This window comes from Furipterus horrens, unplaced genomic scaffold, assembly GCF_987537825.1.
Source record: "Furipterus horrens unplaced genomic scaffold, mFurHor1.1.pri manual_scaffold_7, whole genome shotgun sequence".
Classification (NCBI taxonomy): domain Eukaryota; kingdom Metazoa; phylum Chordata; class Mammalia; order Chiroptera; family Furipteridae; genus Furipterus; species Furipterus horrens.
The window spans coordinates 136,877,518-136,905,254 of NW_028327177.1; the positions used below are offsets into that span (position 1 = coordinate 136,877,518).

The 27,737-nt window shown below is 42.9% G+C and overlaps 1 protein-coding gene and 1 long non-coding RNA gene across 5 annotated transcripts in view; one reads left to right on the forward strand and one right to left on the reverse strand.

Moving 5' to 3' along the window:
* Positions 1 to 17,642, reverse strand: part of ANO10 (anoctamin 10) — a 119,389-nt gene extending 101,747 nt beyond the window's left edge. The window contains exons 1-5 of one of the 4 annotated variants that reach the window (XM_090284585.1): positions 17,584 to 17,642; positions 11,324 to 11,476; positions 6,883 to 7,080; positions 5,621 to 5,755; positions 657 to 776 (exon numbers count right to left, since the gene is read on the reverse strand). In XM_090284585.1, coding sequence (XP_090140711.1) covers positions 657 to 776; positions 5,621 to 5,755; positions 6,883 to 7,080; positions 11,324 to 11,462 — 592 coding nt within the window. In that variant the 5' untranslated portion in view covers positions 11,463 to 11,476; positions 17,584 to 17,642. The other 3 variants (XM_090284586.1, XM_090284587.1, XM_090284588.1) reach the window with 3 other exon arrangements.
* A 1,180-nt stretch (positions 17,643 to 18,822) lies between these two features.
* LOC150005323 (uncharacterized) lies at positions 18,823 to 20,736 on the forward strand. Its single transcript, XR_016512445.1, has 3 exons — positions 18,823 to 18,970; positions 19,468 to 19,649; positions 20,195 to 20,736. It is a non-coding gene; the product is annotated as an uncharacterized LOC150005323 (long non-coding RNA).
* The last annotated feature ends 7,001 nt before the right edge of the window (positions 20,737 to 27,737 follow it).

The following is a 27,737-nucleotide window of genomic DNA, read 5'->3' on the forward strand; positions in this document are numbered from 1 at the left end:
TCTGTCCCCAATCTCCAAGGTCCTCATTTAAAATTCAGCCATGGCCAATAAAACATTGTAATTTGGGGGTTTAATTAATGTTCCTCACTTGTCTCCTACTTTAATATTATAGCTACAGATGTTCTTTTCAAAGACGCCCCATCCAGAGTATCCTGCTCCCCCTCCCTGAAGATATGAATCTCCATCAACGTGCCAGGGCAAATTTTTCAATACACTGAAGAAAAATTATTCAAAATCACAAAACAATATTCTAGACACTAACGTCTAGCACAGCCATGGAACACGCTCTGAATGATTAGCCCTAAAGAAAGAGAAGTTTTCAAAGACAAAATATTCACAGTCAAATTAAATTCTTATCAAATCTGTTCTACTCCAACGCTGACATATACTTGTGAGGGACGCTCTGAACTGCACCTATTTTTGGTGAAATTTAGAGCAAGCCTGTCACTCAGTCCATCTGAAATTGTACGAGAAGTAAATAAACAGGTCATGGAGCCCGTCTCATGCCCCCGCCGCCGTTTTCCCCACATGCAGCTGGAGCGCCCGGCCTGGCAGAGCGTTAACGTCTGCCCCAGGGGGGAGGTGGCAGCACTGCCGGATCGTGACTTCTCCTCAGCGGGGCTCCCTCTTCGCTGAGAGCAGGCACTGACACGTACCTATGGGCTGGAACTTGAAGCTAAACCGAGTGTACCAGCTGTCCTCAAGCTTCTTCAGGGCTTCGTTGTCGTGCAGCGGGAACACCTGAACCACGATGCCGGACGTGAGCAGTCTTCTCACTGCGAGGGAGAAGGTGCCAAACGACATGGAACGGATTTGCGGTGGCTCCCGATGCTCTCCGTCAGGTGCCACAGAGCCACCCCAGGAAGAGAGACATGCCCCACAAAGACCCCTCCCACACCATCCACGCCTAAGGTGTCTATTTCTTCTGTTCTTCAGAATGTCGATAATCTTTACTATTTTCTTTGACTTTGAAAGCAATACAAGTCCATATAAAATTGTTAGCCATGCAGAAATCTAAAAATTAGAATTATTCTCTCCCAAAAATAACCACTGTAAACAGCAATTTAGTGTATAGCCAGACTTCAAAATACACATTCATAAGTATATATGATTTTAAAATGGATTATTCTATATACATTGTTCTATAATCTCTTCTCATGTAGTAATATATAATGAGTCTGTCAGGGCCCATACATTATAAATAGAACATGAAATGTCTTTATTTTTTTTAATAAAGACTTTATTTATCCTTAGAGAGAGAAAGGGAGGGAGAAAGAGAGGGAGAGAAACACTGATGTATGAGAGACGCATCAACTGGTTGCCTCTGCACACCCCCAGCCAGGGACCCGGCCCACAACCCAGGCATGTGCCCTGATTGGGAACCGAACCGGCGACCTTCCGGTCCACAGGCCAGCACTCAATCCACTGAGCCATACCAGCTAAGGCTGAAATGTCCTTTTGAAGTGTCATAATATTCCCTTGTATGAAATGCTATAATTTAATTCTCTATTGAAAAATATTCGTTTTCTGTTTTTGCTATTATAATGTTAAAATTCTTGTATATATACCTTTCCCACCTGTCTGCTATTTCCTTATTGTATATACTTAAAAGCAGAATTGTTAGGTCCAAGATTATATGTATTTTAGACACATATTATAACACTGCACCTAGGAAAATTTTACCAATCTATCCTCCCAGTACAGTGAGAATAAGAGAATGGTTTCGTTCCTTTCATTCTTGATACTGAGTATTTCCAATCATTTTCATCTTTTTTAATCTGATAACAAAGGCTTACATTGACAAGCACCAAATATCAAAATCAAACCAAATAAAGACCTCCTCCTTTGAGCAGTCATTTGGTGAGGATGATTTTAACACTCATGCCCATATCTGAAAGAGGCAAACGAATTTAGCCAAAGACAATGTCCCCTAGTAATACTAAATGAGATGGAGCATTCTCTCCTCCATAATAGAGTGACTCACTGGGTTGGTCTTTAGGAGGAAGTGTGTTCAGGAGACATCACAGAGAACACGAATGCAAGGCCGTGTGCCCTATTTGGGCAGATGGAGCACTTTCCACACAAGTTTCTAGCATTGCCTCCCACTAGACGTTATGGCTGCTTATAAGATGGAAATCGGCATCAGGAAAGGATGCTTTACTATATTCATCTACTGATAAGCTTTGAGCTCTTTAGGGTTATCCAGCTCAACTCTTATCTCCTATCAACCTAGTCCCCAAAGATAGGTGACAAGAATATCAGTCAACAGGCTCCTCAACAGGGAACAGCAAATAAATGTCTGCAGCATGGGAAAAAAACCACGATTTAAGTTTTCAGCATAGAAACACTACACAGAACGAAGAGAGGCAGAGGTGCCCTATCATAAAATCCTCAGAGTAATTTAAAAGTAAACCCAACTTTTTAGAAGTAAAAAGATACTATAATAAAGAAGAGATATCTGATACTAACAATAGGGGGAAATCTGGGTCTAAAAAACTTCTTAATATATGGTTCTTCTTACAATTATCTGTCACGTAACCTATATAGGAAAAAGAAGTTTTTTAAAGCAAGGATTGTGAGAAAATCCTCCTTAATGATTGGAAAAGGCATATGGTTTCAGTCAAATCAGTCTATGGTGCTATCAAATCCATTTTTAAACAGTTTTATTCTAAAGTGTTTCAGTAGATTTTTTTTTCTTAGCTAATACAAGTAGAAGTTGATCACCCACAACAGGTCTGATTCTTCCCTCATACTTGGGGGTACATGGCTATAGCTTATTCTTTCTTCCTATTCTAGCCTTTCCAGTTAGGACATCAAGTTTTTTAGCTTTGAACGGATCTACAGCATCTAAATTATTATTTTGCTATTTCTAACTTCTTTTTTTTTAAATGACTCCATTCTACTGGAGAAGTCTTTCCAGACAGACATAAAAGCCAGCTTGCATACTTCTAAAAATAGGAACTGTGAAGAGAAAATAAAGCCACTGCTCCTAAATTACTGGCCTTCTCTTCACCATCAATGCCAAAAGCATGGTTCTGGTTTCAGCTTCTAAAAATACAGGGTTGGTTTGTTTTGTTTTTTTTAAATCCTCCAACCCTCTGATGTCAGCTAAGAATGTAATTAACATGAGCCTTACCTTCAAAGGAAAAGACGAGGCTCTTCAGTCCTATTTAAAGAAAGGAACAACGTACACCACAATCCCTTCCTTCCAGAACGCTGTTACCAAGTACTAGGGTTATTCCTGTGACAGCCACTTTACAGTGAGCTACGCAAACCAAAATCTAATTGAAGGGGCACTGTAAGGAACCTGGCTTATAGCCGAACCCTCCAAATTAAATAATGTGATCCCAGTACTTACACAGTACTGCTTCTGTCTTTGGCTAATGGGATGTCTTTATTTCAAAAATAAAAATAAAAATCTCTCTCGGAACTCCTTACAGTGTCTCTGTGCAACAGGGAGGAGCAGGCCATGCTGCCTGGAATCCACCCCAGCAAAGGGGTGATGAACGTGCAGAGCACTCACAGCGGGAGGAAGCCCCTGCGCTCCTGCAGCCCCTCCCAGGCCTGCCGGCGCTAGCATCTTCTGTGAACAGAGCACTTTTGTCTCAGTAAGGAAAACCTGCTTCTCGTGGGGAGACCTCTTTGTATTCCTGAATTATTTTCATTCCTGTTTAATATAAAAACCGTAAATATGTATGTAGCCACAGTATGTGTGTGTGTGTGTGTGTGTGTGTATGCTGTATCCAGCAAAAGCATACATATAAAAATACATCAATAGCTTCATCTTCTTATTTACATGTCTGCTACATAGTATTTACTTGAAAACTACTCTAATGTCCTTATAAGCACAATAAATAATTTTAAAAGACAGATTATACCTGACATTCTAATCTACCCATTTGTATATAGAACTATTTAGAGGAAATTACCATAATATTCTAAAAGAAAATTATGTAACAATATAGTGACACACCTAATACGAGATGTGCCCTGTGTCATCAATCATCAGACAGACATTCTGAGGCAGAGCTTTAACCTAAATAACATCCCTCAGGCTATGGTTAACACTTAAGTTCTTGGCTCCTTTAACTCCTCTTTCTAAAGAAAACCTTTCATTCAGTTATTTGCACGACTATTAACTAGGAGGAATCAAGGGGAGAAGGCAGAGTCCAAGAGTAAGAAGAGATCTTAGCTCACACAGCAAACTCCAGCTGGGGCACCCGCCAAGATGAATAGGAACAGCTAAGACACACACAGCCCATTTCCAGGCCTGCGCAGTGGCTGCTGTCTGACGGGACAGGAGCATGCCCAGGAGTGCTCCCAGCGTCACCCAACTGCCTCAGAGTCACATCTATGGTGACCCACGCGCTGTCTACTCAATGAAAGCTTTCTATCAAAACACAGCATTATAGCAAGCAAAATGATCATCACTACACACAGAATGAAAATCAAATTAAACCGAAGACCATGGAGAGTGTTTCTCATGAAAGCCCTGGCCAGCCCCCCAAGTACTGATGGGGACCACACAGATCCGCTCCCGAGAAGAGGCCGCCCCAGGGAGGGAGTGGCTGCCACAGAACTTAAAGGGGAAAATAAGTGTTTCCTTACTGCTCTGGATTAAATTTAATGAAAATCTAGGACTTTAAGTTACTCTAAGTTTTATTATTTGCGCTTTAAAAATAGTTCAGTTTATAATTATGCATATACCATTTCTTCTTCAACAAATTATTAAGATTATAAAATTAAAATGATGCAAAATTCATGATGGTGTATTAAGAGATTACATTTTCGAAGACATAAAGGGTGAGAATAATCCAGAATTTTAAAATCCAGACTTGGCAACTTAATATGATTCTTACCTGAGATGGTATAAAAATTTTTCAAATGACCATGATTTAGATGATTCTATTATTTTTATATTTATTACAAAGAAAGGAAGCGAGGGAGAGAAGGAGGGGAGGGGATGCAGACGCTCACAGGTTTAAAGTGTATTTTAGGCAACAGAAATGCTCTGAGGCCTGGCCACTATCTGGGTTTGAGGGAAGCTTGGAATTACACATTATAGTAAACACTTCCATTCTGCAAGCTAGCATGCTTATTCAAATGGAACTATATAAAATAGAAAAGTTGTTAACTGCTGCGCTCATTCAGGTATGGTCGCCTTGTGACTCTCCCTAAGCATCCCATGTCTGCACGTGTGCACACCCAGTGAGGGGAGAGGCGGCAGGGAAAGTGCTCCAGGAAGAGACCAGCCACCCGTTCTGATTCCTCCCCGGATTCTCAGTATCGCACAATGTTTGCGCATAAAGTAAATTGTTAATCTTAACCGAGTAATATGTATATGCGTTTACGCTGAGCTGTATGCTGCGTGCTGTGAGACCCTGATTACAAGAAGTAGTAAACCATATAGAACAAATATACTGATCTAAAACATGCACTATAACGAAGCTCTAATGACAAAAGATATTTTTGTGAAAAAAATAAGTTATTGTAAAGTTGTGTAAGTTTCTCAGTGAGAGGAAAAAATATAAAGCCTCGATAATGTATTATTTATGTCTACTAAGAAAAACTAATTGCATTACAATGTGTATTCATACAACTGGTTGACATAATTACTTACATAGTGATTTTCCTGGATACAACTTTGCCTGGGGGTAACCGGGTATCATTTTTTCATCTCTGGCTCTAAGATTTTCAAGTTCATGTTTGATAATGAACTGACATTCTGCCATTGTGAGGAAATCATCATTGTTATCTAAAATAAAACAAAAAATCTGGTTATTTTCGCAGTAGTAGCCAAAATTAAGTTAAGAATATTCAAATGACCTGGGGTTATGGAAATAATGATATACAGAATAAATAGCTAACATAAGGAGTAAGCAAAGTATAAAACTGGTAAATTTAACAGAACATAAAGCTCCTTAGATATTTTATAAGAATAAAAATATTCTGTTATGTCTTCACATAATACAATTCTTCAATCATTTGTCCAAGTTATTACATAATTTGGTACAAACATCCAATGGCAGACACCAGCTTGATCTCATTAATACCAGTGGTCTTCAGTTCTAACAATTTGTAACTAGGGATGGAAGTGAAGTTGGCCTCTGTGGAAATTCTCCTTCAAACCTCAAGGTCCAGGCCATTCCCTTCTGGAGTTGAACATTCCTCCCATAAACAAGGGAAAACACAGTCTGATAAGAAAATAGCATTTTTGACAGGCAAATCCTCTTAAATGAGGTGAATTTCACCTTGATCATTTATTCACGAAGATAAAAAAGAAAATCCAGAGTGAGTGAGTCTGAAGAAGTCTAATCACATCTTCTAACTGAATGCCCCGAAGGGACCACTGATTAGACTCAAATTAGATATAAACTTCCATTCTGGTATCAGAGCCACCGGCTTCTCAGTTCTTCCAGAAGCCAGAAAAGAACCAGTTCCCTACCGAGAAATGAGGATCTAGGATACTGAGCTATGACTCTATTTCTTATAAGACTTTTCTATATAAAGCCAGTGACTAGTCACCATTCTAAGAATTACAATTAGAATAATTTAAGCAAATTATATGTCATCCTAATTCATGTTAATCTTTTCTGGGGGGGGTGGCAAAGTAAAGCCCTGGGGCCAAATGTGGCCTACCACCTGGTCTTCTAAGTAAACTGTAGCGGAGCACAGCTTCGCCCATGCACTGCTTCTGTCTAAGGCAGCCGTTGCTTTGCAATGGCAGTGCTGGATAACTGAGCATGAGTATGGCCCGCACAGCCTCAGATTTTTACTATTGGCTTATTTGCCCTTTGCTGAAAAAGCTGGCTGACCCCTGACCCAGTTATCAAAACCTTCTCTTTGAGGAATTGATTCTGCAGAGAGCATCCTGGGACTCACCGTGGAAACCTTTGAAGCTGTGCCGGGTGCCGTAGGTGAAGGCCCGCATGGTGTTATCGCTGCACTCCTTGACCAAGCCCACCGCCTCCGCCCCCAGCAGCAATCTGATGTTGGAGGCCCCGACGAGATACAGGTTCTGATTCTCCACCGTTTCCTTCTCATATTTATTTAACAAGGGCCTGAACAACAGCTGGGCACCTTGGAAAACAAAAGGTACACGCAGTCTTAGAAAGGGACAAACAGAAAAGTTTCAGAAAGGAAAACCTTTTAAATAAATAGTATGTCTCTAGTTCGGTACAAAGAAAATAAATTACATTAACAATTTAAATCCAGCTTCCAAGTGAACAGGAAATGTAAGTAAGTTGGGGATGGTAACATAAGTTCTTTATAGTTTTTTGAACTAAAAGCCCAAACTGGAAAATACGGTGAGTGGCTTGCCAGTTACTCAAATTTGACGCGGATGTGAGACAAGAATTCAGTATTGGCTAGCTCTGGGCATTAACCTGCACTGAGTATGCAGGAGAAGAATATAGTTTCTGATATAAAAAAATAACAGACCAAAATTTAAGAAAATTAAGTTGCAATAAAATATCTTAGTAAAAATGCCAAAAAAATATAACACAATTACATTGAACTATAACAGATTGTGTGAATGTTAAATAATAAATAGAGCAATGTAATTTTCAATAATTTTTCCTGTAAGTATCTGCATTCAATTAGGTTTAATGACAGTTTTCTTAAACAGGTTTCCAAATATTAAGAGTAGAAGTTAAGATTCGATCTTGTACAGGTAATTATTACTTAAAAGATTATGGTAAAAATAATTTTTTCTAACTTTTCTACTTCTACCTATACTGAACTTTTTAAGGTATTTCTTTAGTATTTAGCCTCTAGAAAGGATTAACGGGAATTATGAAATACTAATCAGTTGGTAACAGGATAATGAGCAGAATCTATATTTCACTTACCAAATAGATTAATATTGGTATATTAAGATTAATGTATTATTTAGGTAATTTATAACAGAGATATTAAAGACTTTAATTAAAAATCAAAGATATAGTCAATTTACAGAAAATACAAATGGCTCATAAATCTAAAATCCTTAACCTCATTCATATTTAGATAAATGCAAAAATGACACCAATATGCTACTCTTCACTTCTCACCCTGCAAAGATCAAAAGCTTGGTACCAACAACAAAATAGGTTGGTGAGTACAGAAGCCACAGAAGTGCCCCCCTCCACCTAGATCTCCCTTCCAGAGGAACTGCAGCGAGGAGCAGGTGGGCTGACAGCCCCCCACTGCCCTCCTTTGGACGAAGCACCCTCACATCCAGGCCATGCTCCCCCAGCTGCTCCCAGCCATGGGTGAGCATGCAGGGACATGGGTGTGAGGCAGCTCCTGCCCCAAGGGTGCCTGGGCAGGACAACGCTGGGCCCGGCTGACACTTTCTCAGATCCGTGCTGGGGTCTCAGGCCCCTGGTGTTCAAGCCTCCTTCCTTCCCCATCTCCTTTCACAAGTGCCGAGCAGGCACCAGGTCTGAGGCTCTCTGCCTGCTCCTGCTCCCCGTCCCTTGTCTTCAATGAATGTCTCCCTGAGTCAGCCTCTGTGCACCAAATCCCAGCTTAGTGCTTCCTGCTTGCAAGACCCAAGTGGACCCAGTGAGAAGGTAGGGAAAGGCCCTCACAGACGCTTCTCGGAGACAACCATTTGCTGACGTCTTAGTGTGAAAAAGCGCAGTCCCCACCCCCTTCCCCCAGCTCACCTTCCCCAAGACTCCAAACTGTTCAGCTGATTCTGCTGTCATTTGTTTTCATGCGACCAAACAAGATGCTCAGCGCGCTGTTCCTTTGTGTTTGGGGCCTTGGCAGACGAGGATTGAGCGCTCTTCCCACCCCAGCCCATCGACCCTGCACCATCCCCACCCCTCCATCACCCCAGTCCCATACAGCTGTGTGATCCTTTGTCTCACCGGTAGGGCTTTCTTTGGTATGGTTTTCCTTTCCTGCGACTTTCTCTTTCCCTGCAAAGTAACTATTGTTTTTATCCTTTGTGTAGTGTATCATGTACTTATCAATACTTCAGTCCCCCAAGGTCTCTCCCAATTGTTTGTCTTCCCTGATACACTGGCATGACACCCTCTCAACACCCTCTCAGAGATGATGTCTCTTGCCCCTCTGCCCTCGCGGCCTTGGAGGCAGCTGGGTGGGTGCGGAATTCTAGCCTGAGATCGTTTTCCTTCAGAATCGAAGATATTTCACCACTTCCTTCCCGCTTCCAATGTTTCTTTTAGGAAGTCTGATCCTTTGTATCTGACCTATTTTGTTTTTTTCTGGAAGTTTGTAGTATCTTCTTCATCACCCAGGTTCTGAACCTTTCCAGGGATGTTCCATTTTCATCCACAGTGCGGGGCACTGAGTGAGCCCTTTCAATCTAAAAGAGCGGAGCACTGAGCTTTTCTTTGATAATTTCTTCCTCGCCTTTTCCTGTTCCCTTTCTAGATATCCTTTTATTCAGATGTGTGTCTCTTAGAGGAGTCCTCTGACTTCCTCATATCTTTCTCGCATATTTTCCAATTCTTTACCTTTTTGCTCTATTTTCTCTATTTCTCTTTTTGCTCTATTTGCTCTCTTTTTGCTCTATTTATTATCAAAATTATCTTCTAACTCTTCTACTGAATTCTAAATTTTTGCTTTCATATTTTCACTTTGTAAGTGCTGCCGTTCTTCTAAGTGATTATTTTATAATATCCTACTTTGATTCGTGGATGTTCTATCTTCTTGTAACTCTGAGAAATGAAATTTAAATTCTCTTTTGGTTTTCTTCTTCTGCATGGTTTGCTGTTTGTTTTCTGTTCGGTTTTAGCTTTTTCTTTCATGTAGAGATTTTCCTCAGGCATTTGGCGACCCTTTTGTTGTTTGCTCGGGTTTAAGGAAGGCGTTCTAAGAGGCTGAACAGGTTCTAAAGGTTCCGATGGAGTTCATCAAAGATGGCTTCCGGTGCAAGGTAATCTGGTGAGGTCATTTGTCACAGGCTCTTCTCCGATTTCTACACCGTCAGCTGTTTTGTTTTGAGTTGGTCTGATTCCCCAAAGAAAGATTATTCCATCTCTCCTAGGCGATTTGACTCTAGCCGCTAACATTTAGGAAAAAAATTAGGTGTGACATCGGTCGTTGTCGTCGTCGTTGTCGACATCGGTAGGGTGCAGGAAAGGGGTAACAGCAGTTAGGTGTCACCCTATTTTCAGTACAGAATCTCTGTTTTCAACTTTGCGTTGAGCTCCAAGCCAAAAACCCAGACATCTGACCCCATTTGGAGAATAATAAGCGACGTCTTCTGCCGGGTAGTACAGTATGGAAGGGATACGAGGGTCTAACTACTACTTAAACAGATCTCAGCCAATTCTGTGTTTCCCCCTCGTTACCACTTTTATTGCCGACTCCGCAGGCCCTTCGTGTTCCTGCAGAAGCCACACAATGAGCAGAGAAGACGGAATGCACTGGAGCCGCTCACTCTAAGACACAGCAGATGTTCTTACGTCACAGGAGTTTTAAAGAAGCGACTGCAGTCCAGCGAAACACGTTGGACTTCAGCGAGCAGGTGCTGTTCTTTTTAAGTTTAGTTTTGGTTCAGTTGTTTGGAGAAAAAAAAAGTTTTGATTGAAAGTTTTATTTTTAAAAAAGCATTTCAGTTTATGCTCACAATCTTTTTTCAAAAAAGTATTTAAGTTCTGTGCAGTGTCTGGAGACCTGGTGAAGTTCGAGGCGTTGTTTTGCGTAGTTTTACGAAGGGTCTGCTCATGCACAATGCCCTCCACCCAGACCTAGGCCGCCTGTGCTCGCCCTTCAGGAGAGGGCTGACCTCGGGCTCCTCCCAGGCCATCCCTTCCCACCCTGAAAACTGTCATTGAGTATCACCTCTTCCATCTCTTGACTTGTGTGACAGTTATAAATGGGACCCATTTCTAGGCATCATGAACTGCTTTGTAGCAGCTCGTTCATTAACTTCTATTTTCTGTTACTTCAATTTCCAGAAACAGGCATTCCGTCTCCTTAGCCTGACAGTGACATCCTTGCAGATACAGGCTGTACTTATTTCTCCCCAGCACCATAACTGACACGCAAAGAACACTTAGAAAATACTTGTTGGTTCACTTGACAAATATTTACTAGGCACCTACAATGCACCCACAGTGCACCCACGATGCACCCAGTACTGTAGCTATGAATAAAAATCACTCCTGTTGTTTACAAACTAATGAAGACTTACAGTTTAATCTGATCTAAGACCCCCTTTCAAGTCCCAGATAAGTAATACAGACCAAGGAAATGGACATTAATTTTAGAAACATACCTATGAAAAAAACTGTGAAACGCACCTGAAAAGGTATTTTTAGTCGCTGGGCATGACTAAGGCTGAGCAATTTAGTTTACTCACCTCCATCTTTCTTCTTAGCGATAATTCTGTTTTTCAGCCACTCCTTGGTTTCCTCTTTGACATCCCGAGCAAGTTCGATGACTACCAAAGGCGTGAAAGAACTCTCACAAGTATCCAGAGCGGACAAGGTCACTTTCATCTTTGGCAAACTGCCTGAAAATCAAAATAAAATGAAAAGCAAACATGGGTTATAATGGAAAAGAGAAATGTATAAACTGTATCTGTATTTTCTCTTAAGTACACCTAAATTCTGGCTTCCAAGATAAAGCAAATTTCTCATGATCCAGATGGGTTATGACAGGCTCACCCAATGGTTCACGCACACACGTGCGAGCCAGGACCTCTGCAAAGATGAGGGAACACCATCCATTTCCATAAACAGCTCAGAACTCAGTAGGGGCGACACTTGGGTAACCCAAAGGTAACAGTGTAAGATGTACTCTCACACAAGAGGAGTAAGAAAGTATTTACAAAGGATGTGGCACCTGAACAGGATTTATACACCTGAACAGAAAGACTAGGAGTTTCCCACGCAGACAATGGGTGGCATTCTAAGCGGAGGAGATGGCAGTGCCCCACAAAATAATGATAAAAGTAGCCAGCAGACTCAGAGAAGTACAAGTGGTTAGGAATGGCGAGAGCATTATCTCTATGGGGGTGGGGGTGGGTGGGAAGGAGCTGGTAACTGAGGAGGGCCCCTGATCACAAAGGAACTGGGTGCTGTCCAGTGAATACTAAGCGTCACTAACTCATTAGGAGCAGGGAAACAACACAGTCCAATTTCATGTTTCAGTATAGAGCTGATCGAGCATCAGCTTTCTTTCCCACTTCCCCTACCTTGCTCAGGGATGCCACCTTTATCTCTGTTACCAAGCCTGAAAAATGAGAGTCAACCTGGAGACCCACAAATGGTATCAGTCACTAAGACTTAACGGCCTCTCCCTGTAAAATGTTTCTCGTGTGATCTCTCTAACCCAGCGATCCTCAACAGGGGTGATTTTCGGACTTAGGCTTACTTGTTCTATCTTTGTACTTGGTGTAAGTTTTAATGAGCCCAAAGGACAAGTACAAATCAATTCTTGGGAACAATCACAAAAGGAGTGAGCAACAGCATAGAACATCTTTCTTCAGGGGAAATCTTGCAGCAAGCTGATCAAAGAGATCCAGGTTGTCTGGCTTAAACTAATAAGCTTTTGTTTTCCTCTAAAAGAGCATAAGTTTTGTTTGGGGCAACACAAGTATTATAAATCAATATTATATTCAAATTATATCACAAATATATCAGGAATGCTATTAAAGATACCAGCTAAGTCAAAAGTCAGTGTGCTAGGCTCTGTAAAAGAAACAAGGTCAAAACAGGACCTGGCACTCACCTCCAAACAGCTAGTGATGCAGTCAGGAATTACACAGAATGAAAGAATAGCAGATAGCAATTAGAGCTATGGAACTCAGAACACTGCATGAGGGAAAGTTTTGGATCAAGCAAAGGCAGAAGCTGTGCTACACAGGGAAATAACACATGTAAGATCAATGAAGCAAGAATCAGGACAGTGTAGGTGAACTGTCAGACTGGCCTGACAGGGGACAGTGGCAACGTTTCATAAGCTGTAACCATTTAAGGATAATTAATGCTATAGTTTACATCTGACCCAATAGCAAGTAAGGAGTCCCTGTAGGTTTCTGAGCAGAGCACTCGCTAGGTATCGGCGACATGATTCCCGATAGGTAAATTTAGGGAACAAGAATAGAGGTGATGTTTGCAGTATTGTTTCAACTCACCTGAACTTCTGGAATTTTTCATTTAAGAAAACGTTGGGAAAACATGCTTATTTACCAATAGACTATGAGATAAGCATCATGACCTCACCTTTTAAATCAAAATGTCAAATGCAGCCAACGTTAATCACATGCTCACTGTGGCCACGTGTGATAGAGTCTAAAGGTAGAAAGGTAAATAGGGCTGAATCTCACTTCTGAGGAGCTCCCAGTCTCGTAGCAGAGGCACGTGTGCATCGTATCATTCCATCACACGGGCTAAGTACATTAGCAATCACTCAAGGTGGAGGGGAGGCCTGAGGAGCGGGAGCTAACTTTCTGGGAAGAGGGGAAGAGAACCAGACAGCCTTCCACTTGGAAAGATAAATGGATGGCTTCTAACCTGGGCCACGGGAGGAATAAACTGCGTGTGAACAAATAGCAAAGATGAAAAGAACGGTTAGGTGAAGGCAGGTTCAGCGGGGCAGCGAAGGTCAAAGTTTTTTTTTTTACCATGTATGCATTGCCTCGTGTAATAAAAGGCCCACCTTATTCATAATTACCGCATCATAAAGCAATCTTTCTAAGACACTGAAAGCAGGTTTCAGTTCTAAACATGTATATGAGCGCTATTTAGAAACTCATAATAAATATTTGCTCGTTGACTTATTCTCATTCGAGGTACTATCTGCCTTTCATTACTCAAGGCACATTTTTTTTTTCCATTAGAGCATTTTAACTGCAACCAATATGAATACTTTGTTCAAACTCCAGACCAGAGAGAGGGGATCCATAAGTGCTAGATACACTTATGGGAATACACATTAAACTGGAAATGCAGCATTTGGCAAATAAATTGAGAATTTAGTCATTACAGTTTTTTCCTACAATGTGTATATACATACACATACACACATATATTCATATACATAATATAAAAATAACATAGACACAATGTACTAATTCAAAAGAATTTGAAAGAATATATGTAGCCCTATGTTCACTGCAGAGGCACAACCTTAATAACATTTCCAATACATTACAGACAAAAGTGTCACAACGTCTGATATACAAAGAGTTCTTACAATTCAACAAAAAATACGAGAAACTGAAATTATAAGTCACAGGAGGAAATACAAGTGGCCAACAGACATTTGAAAAGATGTTCCAATTTACTAGTAAAAGAAACGCAAAAGTACCAACCAAATACTTGAACCTTTTCAGATTTGCTAAAGTTGAAAGATGGAGAGAACCCAGCTCCGGCACTGGTGCAGAAAACCGGGCGTTTTCATACACATCGGTGACAGAGGTAATTTGATACCACACCATGCCATCCATTGGGCCACAGTGTGCTTACACTCCAGGTACCCTAAGAGGCAGTAATCTTACACCACCTGTGCTCTATTCTTCCTGCCCCCACAACCCTGAGCCCTTCTTCCCGTGCCCTCTGCCCAGGAAAAGTCTGTCACTGTACAGTAACACCTCTGCGGATGCCCCCTCCTTGGGAGACCCCTGCCCCTCTGTGTTGGGCCTGCAACAGGGTGCAGGGAAGGCACACCCGCACTCCGCAGTTCACTGGCCAGTGGAATCCAGGCCTGCTCTAATCTCACTTCTCCCCACTGACGTGCATCTCGAGTGTAAGATGATGGAAACGAGAAGCTCCATGGCAGCGCTGGCCTAAGCTGAGTTCTGCAACCTACCTTTACCAGAGGGTCTGGATGGGAGCTTGCTCCTCTATCATTACACACACCAGACAGGTATTGATACCATGGGACCAAATACCAGATGGGGGCACATTAGGGCTTTAAGTGTGGCGCACAGGAAAGGGCCTCATGGTTTCAGTTGGGGACAATCTAAAAACAAGCACATTCAACATATATATACTTCTTGGGCACTGGAGGGTAGAAGGATTTCTGCTGTCACAGCCCATTTCCCCCTTTTATCCAGACTGTCAGCCAGGACAGCAGCCAGGACTGACTGTAAGGCACGGAGCAGCCAGGTTCCACACAGGCCCCGGGGCACGGGATCAGTAGACAGCCATCTCAAATTCTGTTCTTCGTAATCACGTGTTGAACTGCACACAGGGCCAAAGAGCGATCAACAAAGTACTGGATTCCTGGATTCCTGTGGCTTTTACAGTTGCTGCTGGAATCAACTGACTACAGTAAGAGGTAAATCCTGACCAGGGTGATGTGCTTGAAACGCATGAAGGGAAACACACCATGAGTGCAACCATGAGGGGAGCAGGTGTATGCATATTTTATCAAGGACGAGAAAACAATAATGGACCCTTTACTCTCTTCCTGAGTTTTGGTAAAAAGGGGGGGGGGATCAGTGGAATTATCATAAATTCAAAGGCTAACAAGAAAATGCACAAAGCTGTCTTTAGGAATCAACTGACTTCAAACTCAAGGAGAAACACAAAATAAAAGTACAAAATTACTCCAGGGCATGAAGCCGAACAAGGACACGTCAGTGGGAGAAAAATGAAGGGCCACACTGATCAAGCTGGAAGATGAGAGGAACCTCCTCGGGAGAAAAGTTGTAATTTTAATGGCCAGGACTAGCAGAGGGACGGGACGCCTCTGGAGACAATTTAGGGGCACCCTCTCAGACCTCTGACAGGCAGTTAACAAAGGCGTGGACAGAGAGGAGGGTGGAAAATCAGCACTGTGCACACCCAGCCTCCCTAGAGTTTCTCAGTGACAATGACAATGTAGGACAGTGGTGAGGCCCATCCCCAGAGGAGCATATCAGGAACTGTGTGACCTCAGGACCCAACAGGAAGTTGTAGGAGACAGGGCATACAGGGCCACAGCAGCCTGGGCCTGACTAGACACCACAGGGACAGAAGGCCACTTCTGTGCAGTCACTCAACTGAGTCTTGCATGGAGTGACCACGGAGGCGAGACAAGTATATGCCTACTGTCATTACCCCAGACACTACCAACATTTTGGTCCTTTTGGCTGGATGATGTCTGAAAACCTTGAGCAACACTGAGTCTCACCTCCAAGCACAGGAGTTGGCACACAGTTGAATCTCTAACATGTGATGAAAGAATCAATCCATATGAGGAACCACGTATTATACAATTTAAAAAGATGTGTAAGGAGGAATTTTAAATGGTAAATGAGGAAAACACAAAATCACTACAATGTAATATAAAATATGATCCCAGTTAAGTAATATGTACATTTAAATACACAAAAAAATACAAAAAGGATTGAGGAGAATTGTACCAAAATGTTAATAGGGCTGGTGAAATTACACAGGGGTTTCATTTTCATCCTATATTTTTCTCTCTCTTCCAAGTTTATACAATTAAAAAATAAGTTTCACTGGATTTTTTTTAAGTGCACCCACTCCGATTTACCAGGCCTTTTCTATCCCTTTCCATTATTTTAGATCTTTTAAATGGCATTCTTCACCTGCAGTTCTATGATTCAGCAGCAGCTGGTCAGAACAGACATGGTCTACTTTCCACAATTAATTCAAAACTGTTTATCATACTCACAGAATGCCCCTTAGAAAACACCTAGTCCTCTAGGTTACTGTGACTTTAAATTGAAAGTAGCCAGATGATCAACATCTAAAATTTTAAAACCACACAGGATTAGATATTTTAAAATTACAAATCCGCAGGATTTAAGTGGATGTGATGTAACTGCTTTTTGAGTCTGAATAAATCTCAATTCTCCTTTCAAAATCCGGGACCTCCAGGAGCCACTGTGTCATTCGCTGAGGCAGGCTTTGCAGAAGACCGCGCACACCAGCGCCGGCTCTGCGACGGGCCAGGACCAGGAAAATTAGAGTAGCCTGGAGAAGGAGGACCCTGGTCCACCCGTATTTCTCACGTGGCCCAGGCCCTGCTCCTGACTTGCATCTATTATTCAAACTGTACGATGTGACCCAGTCCGAAGCCTGGACACCCGATCACCCCGATGTGAGGGCGCATTACCCCGCAAGTTCGCTCGGGCCACACCCGTTCTGAGATTCCCTAACCCTCCCTGCCCCACTCGGCACACGGTGAGGGGAAAGGTGAATCACGGGTCTCTGCGAGCTGGTCCTTCCAAAATACGCCCTTCACCCGACTCACGACCACCTGCCCCAAAGTTCTGAACCTCCCTCTCCGCCCTGACCCCCCACCGTGGATACACCTGCCCCAGATTTCGGCCTCACCACCTTTCTTCCATTCCATTACTCCACCCTCCACCCCCAGATTCCTATCTCCTCCCCAAATCTGGGCTGTCCCCAAACTCCACCTGCGACCGCCGCTCCCCAACACCTTCACTCCTCCCTCTCCCCACCTGAACACCCCCTACCACACTTCCCCATTCGCAGGATTACCAGCAGCACGGGAGGAACCCCGGGAGGAAGGGCGCGGCCGGAGGAGTCCCTACAGACGACCCACCGCCTCCCGACATCCCGAGCTCAGCAACCCGCTAGGATCGGGTGGCCTGCCCCGCAGAAAGCGAGGGGCGCCGAGGTCCCCTCCCCCACTCACCGGTGGCGGTGGCGCTCCACGTCTTAAGGGGGCGGGCCCGAGAGCCGGCAAGACTCGGAGCCGGGTGAGCGGACGCCGGAGGCGGGGCCGGCGGGGCGGGGCGGGACCGGCGGAGACTAAAGACGCCTACGCGCCGGTGGGGGCGGGACCATTGTGGGAGAGGCAGGGCCTGGCGCAGTGTCGCACCGAGCTAGGTCGGGGCTTAACGGTGTGTGGCTTCAGGCGAGGACTGCGTCGGCCCCGGAAAAATGAGCTGCTTTGTCTTGTGGAGTGGCAGCGGAAAAGGAGAGGCGTGCCTTCTGGGCTGTCACTCTGAGTGGAGGCGGGATTACGGTGGAACAGGCGAGGCCTGTTAGCCGGTCACTCCGAGAGGGGGCGGTACCATGGTGGGAGAGGCGGGGCCTCGCTGGGCTGTCACCCCGAGTGGGGCGGGACCACAATGGAAGAGGCGGGGCCTCGCTGGGCTGCAGCACTTAACCAGCGGGTATAATCTAGCAGAACGGCAGGGAGAGGAATATTCCCCTAACACTTTCCTCTTATCCATCTCTCAAGGTACATAATCCAATGTTTGTCACTTTCAAATGTGAAAAGTATTTTAGTCGTAATTGACTTTCAGGTGATGAAAACCCAAATCCAAATTATTAACTCTCACATCCAATAAAACCAAATTCCTTACGGTGAGTGGTCCGGACGGTCTCCCAACCCCGTCATTCCTATATCTCAGAAAACGTCTTTCACGTTCCCCTTTTCTCCGCCCCAGCCACATTGGTCTCCCTGCTCGTCCTAGAACTCATCTGACACCCTCCCACCTGCCACCTCAGTGTCTTTGCCCTGGCTAAGTCCCTTGGCCTAAAAAGCTCTTTGTTAGTTATGGAAATGGTTTGCTTCCTCCCCTTCCTCAAGGGAATCGAATCCCACCTTCTCACTGAGGTCCTGCCTGACCATCCCAGTTAATAATACCTGTTCTCCTCCCCACCCCACCATCTATCTACCTTACCCGTATTCCTGTCTTTTTCCACCACATTCATCACCTTCTAACGTTTTATGTTATGTTTATTGTCCGTCTCTCCCTAGAATGTAAGTTTAATAAGGGCAGGGATTTTTGTCAGTTTTGTCCACTGGCATACTCCCAGCGCCCAGAACAGCGTTAGATCCACAGTAGGCAAGCAGTGACTTGGTGGAATGAAAGAAAACAATGAATGAACCCTTTTTCCCTCCATATCTCCATCTCAGCCCAGAGGGAGGCCTCCAAGTGCTGTACAGTAATGCCAGAGAAGCCGGGTCTGCTCTTCCATTTCCCAGGAACATTTTCCACCACGTGCCTTAGATCCATATTGCATCATTTTCCACTGGTTGCAAGGTCACCATAGGCTTCAAACCTAGCCAGGTCAGATCCGACGCTATTTACATATTGAATAAATTTTTTCTCTGGGTCTTCCAGGTTCAAAACCCAGGAGGGAGGGAGACCACGGGGAAGGAACAGAAGCTATTCGTTGTTCTTTACATACCCTGATGGCCTGTTGTGGCAGCTCACGTACCTTATTGACCAGTTCTCCTGTGGCTATCTTTTAGGAAGTTCTGCATGGTTATGCCTAGAAGTTCTCTCTCTTCTGAAAATCAGGACAAATTGTTTGTGAGCTTCAATATGTTAAGACATTAATTACTTATTAGGTTTTTTTTTTAATTAATATAAAGAATTTATTCGGTGCATATTTGTGTATACAACAACAAATATTTTTTTTAACGTTTTTGTGCACAGGACAGAAAACTGCCCATACATGCTATATCCACTTCTGGAACACAGATTTAAAAAAAGTTTAATGCACAAAATCTTACATATCATGCAACTCTATGCCAGGATTCCAACTTTCTTTCATGCAACAGATATCAAGACCTAAACGGAAACTCAGCTAAGTCTTGAGAGAGAAAAACATTGATCGGTTGCCGCCTGTATGCACCCACAGTGGTGACTGAACTCACACCCAGGCATGTGCCCTGACCAGCAATCGAACACGTTGCGACCTTTCACTTTGTGGGACGACACCCAGCCAACTCAGCCACAGCAGGTGAGTGCCCGTTTCCATTTCTAATTGTTCAATTTTGCCAAGCTTTTCTTTCCTTAGTACTTCTAAGTTATATCATACTTAGCAAACCCTTCACCTCTCTTAGATTACTTTGAAAACCCTTCCAATGTTTTATGATTTTACTTTTTTTCCTTTTAAAATTTGACTCATGAAGAATTTGTTTTGATGTGACTTAAGTGAATGGATCCAACTTTACTTTCTGTCTTGATAGCTACACATTTGCCCATCTTCATTACTTAATAATCCATCTCTCCCCTAGTGATTTTAAATGCTATCATTATCATACACCGAATTTTCTTCTGTATTTTTGGACTTCCTCAATATACATAATTTTCCTCCTTTGGACTCTTTAATACAGTCAGAAAAAAACAACCTACTCTGAAAGTTCTTAAATCCCTCATTCCCGTCATAACTGCCTAGTGGCTTCAGGCAACTGTTCATTCCAGGAGACTGCAGGTGATCATTTATGTAACATTTTCCACTGCATGCCTTAGATTCATAGTATATCATTTTCCTTTGGTCACAAGGTCACCATTGTCCTCAAAACCTAGCCAGGTCAGATCCCACGCCAGATTCTTATCTTAAGGGACAATCCCTGCAACCACTTCCAATACCAAATATGTGCATGCCACGGAAGGATCCACAGCCATTGCGTGGGTGTGGAGAATGGATACCTTGACACGTGACCCAAGGATTTCAGAGTGACATCAGGAAGCTGCCATAGCCACCACTGCTTCTTGACACCCAGGGGAAGCTTGGGAATAAACACTGGAACTTGCTACAAAGAAACCACACCCTTCCTCTCCAGCGGGAGGGCCAAGAGCCGCAGGAAGATGGTTTCTTAACTTCCGCCAACCTGAGCCCAGTGAGTGTATGTAACTGGTCAGCCTGGTGTTATTTTTAGGTTTCTAGCTCCTAGAGCTAGCACATCTTCACACAAACCTTGCCTGTTTCTTATAAAGCTTATTCCTAGGTAGTTTACCTTTCTCGTTACCAGTGTAAATGAGACCTTTTCTTCCATGAGAGCTTCTGCTTGCCCATTATACGAACATTAATTTCGGTATATTAATTTTACATGCTGAATAAAATGTTTTACAGTTTATAGTGGTTTATTCCCTTAGTATTTCTAAGTTTACCACTACAAAATCTGAAAATAATTATAATTTCCCCTCCCTTCTTATCGTGTTTCTGACATGAAGGAAATACTTCTGATGTTTACTCAGCAAGGAGGAGTTAGACTTTGGATTTGAAATACGGTAAATATATTTTACCATTAAGTAAGAATCTGTGGATTCTTATTTTATTGAAAGTTTGTTATTTATTAAGGGTGAATGCTGAATTTTGTTTTCTGCCTTTTCATTATCTATGGAGATGTTCATGTGATGTTTTTTCTTAGCGATAGTAAATTGTATTAATAGGTTTCTTTATTTAGCTTTTATTCTAGAGGAGATGGGGAGCCATGGAGGTGTTTTGAGCAGAGGAGTGACATTATCTAACTCCCGCCCAGAGGGTCGCCCAGGCTCCGGAGTATACACGGCAGAGGCAGGCAGGCACGGGAGGGCAGCGAGTTACTGCAATAACTGAATAAGAGATGGATTGTCACATGGTTGTAGCCGTGAAGTGGTGAGACGCAGACTCTAGAAGTATTTTGAGGGTAGAGTTCATTGATGACATCTTGGATGTAAAGTGTGGGAGAAAGACACGAGTGAAGAGATAGCATGGCATGAAGGGCGGCCGGGAAGACCGTGTCAGGAGCAGGTTTGGAGGAACATTGGGGACCCTGTGTTGAATACACTGGGTTTGAAGCCCTTTTGGAAATCTGAGTTGGCATATAAGCCTATGGCACTCAGGAGAGAGGTCACAGCTGAAAGTGTGAATTTCCAAGTTATCAGCACCTTGATGATATTTGAAGCTGTCAGATTGGATGGGTTCACCAGAGATGTGTGCGCAATTAGAAAAGAGAAGAGGACCAAGGACTGAGCCCTAGTCCTTAACCCCAATAGTACAAGGTTGAGATAGAGGAGAAAAAGCAAAGGAGCTTTGGAAGGACTGACCAGTGAGATGGGAGGTAAACCAAGAGAGTAGGAAAGAGGAGTGGGGGGGTCTCAGAAACAAGTGCAGAGCATAAATTTAGGCGGAATTGTGCCACAGTTTGATGATAGGTCAAGTAATGAGAATTGAAATCATAAAAGAATATGCCAGCACTAAGATGAACATGTTTAGACTGTTAATTATTATAAACACACCTGAATGTCTTGCACACAAGTAAAGGTGTTAAAATGAAGATCTGTAGTGTATGTAAGAAAATCTCTATATTAATTCAAAAAGTTTTAGAATAAAAGAATGGGCAAAGGCACGCCAAGCAAATATAAACACAAATAAAGCCAAGACCATGATCTTAATAAGGCTGACTTCTGAGCAAAAAGCATTCAACCAGACAGAAAATAAAAGGGTGCTTATGTGTAGGATTAACAATGAAATAGTATCTTTATGAATATATATGCACGCATATGGTACTGACATAAAAGCAGACACACAGATCAATGGAACAGAATAGAGAGCTCAGAAATGAACCCACACATACATGGATAATTAATTTATGGCAAAGGAGCCAAGAACATAAAATGAGGAAAGGACAGTCTCTTCAAAAAATGATGCTGGAAAAACTGGATGACTGCATACAAAAGGATGAAACTAGACACTATCTCACACCACAGGCAAAAATTAACTCAAAACGAATTAAAAACTTAAACGCAAGACCTGAAACCATAAACTTCCTAGAAGAGAACAGGTGATAAGCTCCTTAATGTTGGTCTTAGTGATTTTTTTTTTTTTGTTGTTGTTGTTGTTTTGGCTATGACTCCAAAGGCAAGGGAAATCAAAGCAAAAATAAACAAATGGAACTGTATCAAACTAAAAAGCTTCTGCACAGAGAAGGAAATCATCAACAAAATGAAAACACACCCGACTGAGTGGGAGAAGATATTTGCAAATCAATATTCAAATATATAAAGGACTCACAAAACAACATACAAACAACCCGATTACAAAATGGGCAGGAGCTACGAATAGATTTTTTTTTCCGAAGAAGACATACAAATAGCTAATAGGCACATGAAAAGATGTTCAACACAGTAGTCATCAGGGAAATGCAAACCGAAACCACAATGAGATATCACTTCACACCTGTGAGAATGGCTATTATCAAAAAGACAAGCAACGTCAAGTGCTGGCAAGGATGTAAAGGAAAGGGGACCCTCAGCACTGTTGGTAGAAATGTAAAGTGGACAACAGTATGGAGGGTCCTCAAAAAATTAAGACTAGAACTATCATATGACCTATCTACTTCACTGCAGGTCATTTATCTGAAGAATAAAAACAACACTAACTCAAAAGTATATATGTACCCCTATGTTCAGTGCAGCATTTTTTACAATAGTCAAGATAGAGAAACAACTTAAGTGCTCATCGAGGGATGAATGGGTAAAGAAGATGTGGTATGTATATACGCAATGGAATACTACTCAATCATGAAAGGGAGGAAATCTTGCCATTTATGACAACATACATGAACCTTGCTAAGTGAAGTAAGTCAGACCAAGAAAAACTAATCAGTATGATTTCACTGATATGTAGAATTTAAAAAAAAAGCAAATAAACAGACAAAACAAAAACAAACCCAGTCTCATATATACAGAAAACAGATTCGTGGTTACAAGAGGGGAAAGGGGATAAGGGAAGCCAAAATAGGTGGAGTTAATTGATTATATGGTGAGAAGTCGTAACTTCTATGTAGTGTATGTAAATATCTAATTATAATGTACACCTGAAATATATCATCATATATACCAACTTTGCCACAATAAAACACACACACACACATTTGGTGTTTTCCACCTTGATATCTAGAAATAAAAAACAAAAATTTCTTTTCATATATTAAAAGACCTACCTCATCCTCCTAGAAAGAAATATCTAAACTGTTTCCATCCTCCCTATGCTGAATGCAAACATCTATTTGCGAGCGTAGATGAAATATCATATACGTACTTTGAATATTCTGGGGCAAGTGTTATTTTATTTCCACTGTGTTTTATCGGAAACCTATAACATAGAGTAATGACCATTTGACATTTGCCAAATAACCAAGGACACAATTTAGCTCCCGGTGTTATTTCAATTTCTCGTCTTAGCAGGGAACATGTTAAATGGCTAATGGGTCTTTTCTGTGTCTTCTGTGTATCCAATACATTCCTGGAATAAAGCCAGTGAGGTAATAGAACTCCTCTATGAAACTGCTTACCTGAGGAGAACTGCTCATCCTAAATATTAGATTTTGATTAAGGAGGATGTCTCCAACTATCAAAAGCTGTATCATTAGTGTTTAGAAGTACAAAGGGTATGACATATTACCGTACTAGTAAATTAACCTGTCGCGGTTTCACGGATGCCTAAGGAAGAGACTCCTGGGTCAGAGACAGAGGACTTTATTACTCACTGCGCAGGTGTCAGTGTGAGCTCCAGGTTTGTGTCACCTCCCCTTGCCCCCACGTCCCAAGGGGACAACGTGGAGCAGCCCAGGTGGATTCTGCCCACTCACTGGGTTTGCATCATAGCTAAGAATCTCTGAGTTTAGATAACCTTGGTATTTTAAAGGGGCTATTGGCAAGCCTGTTCAACCTTACTTACCTCTGAGGGAGGCAGAAATCTGCCCTCCGCTCCATAGGGAGAAACTGCCTCTATCTTCAAGGCTATTTGCTATGCAAACATCTGTCAGTAGATAGTTTGGAACAAAGGCTGTCAGTGCCTTTACTCAATAGAGATGCTTACACTCAAAAGGCCCATGTAGAATCACCTCTCAACAATTAGGAGTAGCCTTGCTAACAGCACAGCTCATGAGTCTTCGCAGCAAAAGTGTATTCTACAGCCTACACAGGGAGGAGACCTTCAGAGTTACACAGATGTTGTAAGAGCACAAAAGATGACTGGATTTCCTTTTTACGTGTCTTCTAATTTAAAAAAAGTTAAATGGATAACACAGGCACTTAATACAAAAGTAAAAGCTGTAAGAGAGCCCTGGCTTGTGTGGCTCAGTGGATTGAATGCTGGCCTGTGAAACAAAGGCTCACTGGTTCGATTCCCAGTCAGGGCACATGCCCAGGTTGCGGGCAAAGTCCCCAGTTGGAGGTGTGCAAGAGGCAACTACACATCGATGTTTCTCCCTCTCTTTTTCCCTCCCCCTCTCTCTAAAACTAAATAAGTAAAATCTTAAAAAAAAAAAAAAAAACTATAAGAGTAGTAGGCAGTGAAAAGTAGGCCTCTCTCCCTATCCCCAAACCACTCAGCTTTTCTCACTAGAGGAAACCAGCTTATTTTCAATTTCCTGGAGATTGTCTGTCTACCTACTTACCTACCTACCTACCTATCCATCCATCCAGACACACAAAAGGGTTAGGGGGGTGTGTGTTTACTCATCTTTCTTCTACCTGAAATTCTTGCCTACTGGACACATCCCCACCCAGCAGAAACAATCCAAATGAAGACAGATGAAAAATCTAAAGCCAAACCAACTCAGTTTCATCCAGTGATTTTCAAAACTCCTGCATCCCTTTAATTCACTGGAATAAAGGAATAATTTACTAGTGACTGCTCACTGAGCTCACACATGTTTGGGAGAGTAAGGCTTCAACACACATAATTATGAGATAAATAATTAGAGCAGGAAAGATCAATGTATTCTAGGAGATCGGGGGAGGGATATTGCTTGGAGCTAGAGGGACTGCTGGGAGGACTGACAGCAGATGTGACTTGAAAGGAAAGGATGTGGTCCTGTGGACAGTGTGAGTTGGGTAGGGTAGGGGGGTGGAGCAGACATCGTCGGCTCGTCGGCAGCCGTCCGTCTCGAGAGACGATGGTGTAGCTTCTCAAGAGTCTATCTGCACCGCCGAGAATGGCTGTGCAGTCCGACTCGGGAGTGACATCGTATCTGTCTCCTCCCGTGTTGAATCGACATCTTGCGATGACGCTGAAGCTACAGAGCCTGGGCAGGGTGATATGGAGGGTCTGCTGTTGCCCATGCAGCAGACCCCCCCTCTCTTCGCAGCTGAAGGGTCCAAGGGAAAGACGGAGTCAATACAGCTTGGCTTCAGGTGCGCCGCAGGAGTTGCCGGTGTTGACTACAACGTCAAACCGCCTTAGGGACTCCGGCTCCGGATTTTCTGTCGGGGTTTACTCCCTTAGCCTTTCCCCTGAAGAGGTATGCCGCAAGGCAGCGGAGGTTTTTTGGAATCAGAGTTTTCCTTCTCTGATGTGCCCTGACTGGAAGATCGAACCAGCGACACTTAGCTCGCAGGCCGACGCTCAATCCACTGAGCTAAACCAGCCAGGGGAGCAGACAGACGTTCAGAAAAAGGAGGAGTGGGTCTGCCTCCCGCCCACGAGTAGTGCGTGAGTTCTCGAGGTCATGTGGGGAAGATTTCACACACAAGTCCGCCTCTGCTGGTGTGTGTCGAGGGAATGGGGAAGAAATGGTTGAAAAGTGCACTTTCAGCTTACACTGAAAACTGTTCTTAAAGCTGCTCCACTCCACCAGCTGCAGGCTGATGACATTTGCAAACCAGCACAAAGCACCCCCCAGCACCACCCCAATCAGCATGCCTCTGTCCTTCCAGGCCTCTGCACAGGAGTTTGTGGCGAGCGAGTACCCCTCCCAGGCACCAGAAAGGCTCTGGGAAGTTTGCTTCCGACACTCCCATTTTCTCACCATGAAGCCCAGGGGTGGATTCACACACACCCACATAAAACAGTGACCTCTTGTAGTCTCCTACTAAATGGAACTTTTAAAAAATACACCTTCCCATCGCCACATTACAGTGATAAGTTAATGTTCACAGTGATGACTTTGAAGGCCTGTCAGACTCTGAGCAACCTTCATGAGTAATTAAGAGACTGAAATCGTTTTCAACAGGATTTCAGGCTTGGTGCGTGTTGCGTTACAATACTTCTGATAGATGGTCGCAGTTGATTGTCTATCCCCAGTCATGCAAGTAAAGAGGATTTACTGTGTTTCAATGGTCCTGCCATGGTAAGTTATTTAATATGCATGGGAGCATACTGAAGCAAAATCTGAGGTGTGGTCCAAATCCGCAGCCAACTCCAGCACAGGCGTACAGGATACCGTGCGTGTTGCCACCACAGGGAGGTGTTGCATGGCTGAAACCACTCAGAACCCATCCTTTTTCTTCTAGATTAAAAAGAAAGTAGTTGTTGGGATTAAGGATAATTATAAATACCAAAATACTGTTCTTGTAATTGAGAACCATTTGTCACCCTTACCCATTCTAACATGCTTGACGAATGTGACACAAGATTGATGTCAAAAAGGGATCGTACTGCAGGTGCCACCTCATATCCTATTGAAGCTTGAAGCTTGTGTCTCCCCTGCCACTCCTGTATTCACAGAGCAAAACCCTATTTGGAGACAACTCAAAAATCACAGAAATTTATAGAGGAAAATAATCAGGTCCGATACCTCTGTTTAGCAGTTGGAAAACTAAGATCCCCACAGGTGATGTGACTCGCCCAACGCTATATACTAAGTTATAATAGTTACAGAGCCCCGGTGATAATCCATAGCTCCCAATACCAAGCTGCATCAAAGCTCAGTAACTTCTAACGAAAGCTCTCACCTATCAGAGTCAAAGAAATGGGAGTGTGGTGATGGGAGGAGCACTGGAAAATAGTATTTCAATGAACGCATTTGGTAAGATTGAAGTGCCTTGCATTCTATTTTAAAAATCTGAATTGAAAGGATTTAAGTAGCTTTAAGCAGAAAATTACAACACACGTGGTTTTGTCTGTCTTTAGGATCTCTATGCGTTGGGGACATACAGTTCAGTAATTTAGGTATTTTCATCAGTGTTCCTCCAAGCTTTGGCTCATCTTCAGAGTACAGGCCATGTCCATAAGAAAGTGTGGACAGCTGAAACTAATTCTTCAGAAGTTATGCCAAGTGCAGGAAAGGGGATTACTTGGTGCAACACTTAGATCCTTATCACTCACCCACCCACC